Source organism: Ostrea edulis, chromosome 2, assembly GCF_947568905.1.
Source record: "Ostrea edulis chromosome 2, xbOstEdul1.1, whole genome shotgun sequence".
Lineage (NCBI taxonomy): Eukaryota > Metazoa > Mollusca > Bivalvia > Ostreida > Ostreidae > Ostrea > Ostrea edulis.
The window spans coordinates 66,337,413-66,342,412 of NC_079165.1; the positions used below are offsets into that span (position 1 = coordinate 66,337,413).

The window sequence follows — 5,000 nt, forward strand, 5'->3', positions numbered from 1 at the left end:
TATGTGAGGCATTGTCAAGCAATGTTGGAGTGTAGGGTATGTGAGCTTGCACTCTTTTGCTTTCTTTCATTTCAATTGTTATACCCCCAAACGAAGTTCTGGGGGTATATAGGAATCACTCTGTCTGTCCGTCTGTCTGTCTGTGCAGATTCGTGTCCGGGCCATAACTTCTTTGTTCTTTGACTTAAGCATACCATATTTGGCACACAGGTGGATCACCATGAGACGATATGTCGAGTACCCTCATGACCTCCATATGACCTTGACCTCAAGGTCAAAATTAAAGTTTTTTTTTACAATGGATTCGTGTCCGGGCCATAACTTCTTTGTTCTTTGACATAGGCATACCATATTTGACACATGAGTGTATCACCATGAGACGATGTGTCATGTACCTTCATGACCTCCATATGACCTTGACCTCAAGGTCAAAATTAAAGGTTTTTTCACAATGGAATCGTGTCCGGGCCATAACTTCTTTGTTCTTTGACATAGGCATACCATATTTGACACATGAGTGTATCACCATGAGACGATGTGTTGAGTACCTTTATGACCTCTATATGACCTTGAACTTTGACCTCAAGGTCAAAATTGATTATAGAGTTTTGACATAGTCATACCATAAGACATGGGTGTATCACCATGAGACTATGTGTTGAGTACCTTTATGACCTCTATATGACCTTGAACTTTGACCTCAAGGTCAAAATTGATTATAGGGTTTTGACATAGTCATACCATAAGACATGGGTGTATCACCATGAGACTATGTGTCATGTACATTCATGCCCTTTTTATGACCTTGACCTTTGATCTCAAGGTCAAAATTATAGGTTTATGCCATGGATTTGTGTTCGGACTAGATCTTCCATTTTCTTCTATAAAGGCATACCATATTTTTACACTCAGGAAAGAGGTAATTTATACCTATTAACAACACCCTTTGGGAGATTGGGGTAAGCGGGGGTATTCTTAGTGAGCATTGCTCACAGTACATCTTGTTTAAATTTTCATTAAAAAGATTTAGATAAACAACAATTTGAAAATAGTTGTTTTGATTTAAAAAAAATTGCATGATATTATTTTATGAATTTGTCTTGAATATCCCATGATACAATTATCAAACTAAATGATATTCAGCAACTTGTGTGTCAGAGAAAAACAGTATTTATAAGGCTAGGATCATCAATCTTGATGCCCATTTTTACAATGATTAAAGGAAAAGGTCTTTTGCTTTTCAAGGTCTAAGGTCAAACATACATGGATAAATTGAAAGTTACAGAACAAGATAGAAACAGTACTAATACTAATAAGGCTAGGGTAACATGGATAATGATCGGAGCATTTTCAAGATCAAAGGTCAAGGTCAAACTTAAATCAGTTATACATTCAAGTTTTGTAAACACATTTTAGGTACCAAACTATGGGCCATTAAAATGAAACTTTGGGCTAAAGAGTCCAAGATTCATGTATTTGAAATACATGTAAAAATCAAAACATCAAGATTAGAATCGATTAGAATAGATTAGAATCGATTAAAATAGATTAGAATCGATTAAAATAGATTAGAATAGGGTACAGGGTACATCCATTCACTTTCTTGTCTTTCAAAAGATATTCTCAGAGTTTTTTTAACACACAAATTTATAAAAACTTATCAAGAGTTATCTATAGATTAAGATGTTATTTTGTCATTTAGATACTTATCATTGGAGATGAACCAGATATTCCTTATGAGCGCCCTCCATTGTCTAAAGAGCTTTGGTACATTGACAAAGATCTAGCTAAAGTATACAAATTTGGAAAAGGAAAGAGAGACATGTAAGTAATTTGAAAGGATATCCTTCACATTTTCATTAAGGCCCTACATTAAGGACATGTGCAACATTTCAGACATTTTTCATCTCCTTTGTATGAAAAGTTCTTGCATGATATTCAAAATAGTTTTAAGTTTTTTATTGGAGTAATATTACATATATCAGCTGGTTAGCTCAGTGCTTAGTAACAGTAGGCTTTGTAGTTAGTGCAAGGGAAAGGATTAAAAAAAACAACAAGAAAACAAACAAACCCATGCAGTATTAAAGTATTGGGGATACTGCTTCAAAGAAGAAGGTCAAACAAGCATCTTTGATGACATGGTGTTTTAGCCTTGCCCTGGATGAGTCAAAAGTTTCTGTTTTAAACATAATGCTATCATCCAATCATTATTCAGCAGTAAAATTCGATCAGCTACTATACATGTAGGTTGGTATACATAATGTATTAAAGTACTATAAAGCTGTTTATTTCTTTTTACATGTATCAATGTTTATTGCAGGATATTCTATGAACCAAGACCATTTTATCTTGATCCCAGGGCATTACTAGAGGCAGAAAATGGAGGTGTTGGTATAATCTCTGGTAAAAAGGTAGGCAACATCTTTTGTCCATTTATTATGTTGGTTGTTGAGACTCTTTAAACTTTGCAATCATGATCCTGTTGTTAAGTGTTGTATAAAATATACATAAATCAACCATCTGGAAAAATGTCAAGTGTTTGCACCTGTATTTGATCTGTGTCTACAATGAATCATTCTCTTTATTGTTTGAGAAGAAAGCTGGTTTATATCAAGCAATATGTTGATTTTCAGATTCAAAAGTTTTGTTGTTTGCATTTAGGAGATGGGGGAAATGCTCTGTTTCTATTTCAAAGATAGAAATTCTAAGAATGTAAGAATGTGAGATTTTAATTTTGTGAATGAATAAATATGATTTCCTATGAAATTGATAGGTTTTGAAGCTTGACTCTCACAAGAAAAAGGTGTGGCTGAGTGATGGATCAGAAATATGCTATGATAAATGTCTTCTGGCGACAGGTAAATCCATTGCTAGTGCATTTAATAATGTTGCAAATTTGGAGAATTTCTTCCATAAAAATGATTTTGTATTAAAATAAATTTTTTCATACTTTAGGGGGCAGTCCAAAGAACCACCCAGTTATGGAGAAAGCAGAGAAAGAGGTTCAAGACAGAACTATTCTCTTCAGAAATGTAAATATCTAATTTAGCTGCAGTAGGATCCAGTATTTAATCTTTAAACCACAATAACATCCAGAATTGTTCTATTCTCTTCAGAAATGTAAGAGTTATATTAAACCACTTTAAAATATCCTTAAGTATTTTTCTGTAAAATAACTTGAGAGTTGGATTTTCACTTGTTTCATTGGAGTGTTGACATGTTCCATTCAATTAGCTGATGTGAAGAAGTTTGAGGTATATCATCTCATGTACTTTCAAAAACCGACAGACATTTCTTAGTAGTGTACATTGTGTATTAAAGTCTGTATACATCATGACTCTAGGGGTCTTGGCAGAGTTACAATTTTAAAAAAATCTTAAATAGTAGTATGTAGAAAAATTCTTCAAAAATCTAAATTCTTTTCAATAGCCATAAGGGTACATTCAGTCAAAATTGTATGCAAGCATCCTCATGTAGTGTAGATGAGGGTTTGCACTAATTTTGATTCCTAGGTTCAGAATTCAGCCTCATTAGGAGCTCAATGTTTCACATAATTATGAATTTCCAGGAAAGTTCTTAGAAAATCTTCTAAAAACCACAAGGGAGTAATCTGTCAATTGGATGTGCGGGAGTTTGTATGTGATGTAGAATCAACTTTGTTCACACCATTCTCTGCTTGTCAAAATGTGGCCATAATTTGGATTTAATGTTTTACATGGAAAAATGCAACTGCTATTGTGAGCAATGTGGCCCATGTATCTCGTTTTCATGTTATATTGATAGATGGTAAACCCTTCAAGTGTCCCAGTAATTTTATTAGAATAGACTGATGTCACTGTTTCACTGCATATTGTTTTATTATACCTGTTACACACACCCATGTTTTTCTTAGACTTCAGATTTTTCTCGACTTTATGAAGCCATTGAAAACTCCAAGTCAGTAGCCATTATTGGTGGTGGTTTTCTGGGAAGTGAGTTGGCATGTGCTCTAGGATTTAAAGGTAAAACAGGAAACTGCATACATGTACATGTAGTCTAGAAACTATGTCTTATGTCCAGTAAGACTTATTAACATACATGTACATGAAAACCCCCACTATTTATGCCCCCATAATTGGAGATTTGGGAGCATATAGTTTTTGGTTTGTCCCTCTGTTTGTTCATAAATATTTTAACATTGATAATAACTTTTCAGTTGATGGTGATAGGACTTTCATATTTCACATGACATTGTGTATTCCTTGTGACAAAGCCTTTCTTTGGGTGCCAAAGGTTTTTTTATCTTGTGACCTTGACCTTTGGGTTTGACCTACTTTTGAAAAACTTTAACCTTGACCATTATCAACTTTGCTGCCCTATGTAGGCATTTAAAGGACATATCTCATGTTTTCAAAGTATACAATATTACATGCATTTTGTCTTCTTTATGCTTATAGTAATTAATTCTAATCGTTCGTTCGCCGAAATTTTGCGATAATTAACCACAATACAGACTCAAATCTAAGCCCCGATTTCAAAAAGTCAAGTTAATTAGGTAGGTAGTCACGTGGTACAGTGACGTCACATGCGCCCTTCGGATTGTGAAAGTACTGAGAGATATTATTAAAAACTCAACTTTTAGGGGCCTAATTAATTTACCATGGGCAACATTTAAATCGATGTTGATAAATTGTCCGAGTTTTATATGTGTTCGCCACCAGTGCACACATATAACGATGTAAATACCCAAATATAGCGAGTAAAGCGTGTATGAAATCGGCAAAATTGTGAGTAAATAATGTTTATATGGGTCGTTGTCTACAAACTGTTTGGGGATGTTATTCCTTTATACATCTGTAATTGGCGCTGTTTTTCTAAAATAAACAGTGCAATCATTATTTATTTTTGGATTAGATAAATTATGATACGTTGAATTGTTGACAACTAGGCCCTATGCCAAGCTATTGTCACACGTGCATTTCGGAAAGAAAGAAAAAGACAACACACACAAATCAATAAAA

General features: G+C 34.0%; 1 protein-coding gene across 1 annotated transcript in view; it reads left to right on the forward strand.

Moving 5' to 3' along the window:
* LOC125682501 (apoptosis-inducing factor 1, mitochondrial-like) overlaps window positions 1–5,000 on the forward strand; it is a 25,572-nt gene that overhangs the window by 7,465 nt on the left and 13,107 nt on the right. Inside the window, exons 5-9 of the mRNA XM_048923128.2 lie at window positions 1,703–1,824; window positions 2,321–2,411; window positions 2,774–2,858; window positions 2,956–3,032; window positions 3,893–4,001. Coding sequence (XP_048779085.2) covers window positions 1,703–1,824; window positions 2,321–2,411; window positions 2,774–2,858; window positions 2,956–3,032; window positions 3,893–4,001 — 484 coding nt within the window. The remainder of the gene's footprint in view (window positions 1–1,702; window positions 1,825–2,320; window positions 2,412–2,773; window positions 2,859–2,955; window positions 3,033–3,892; window positions 4,002–5,000) is intronic.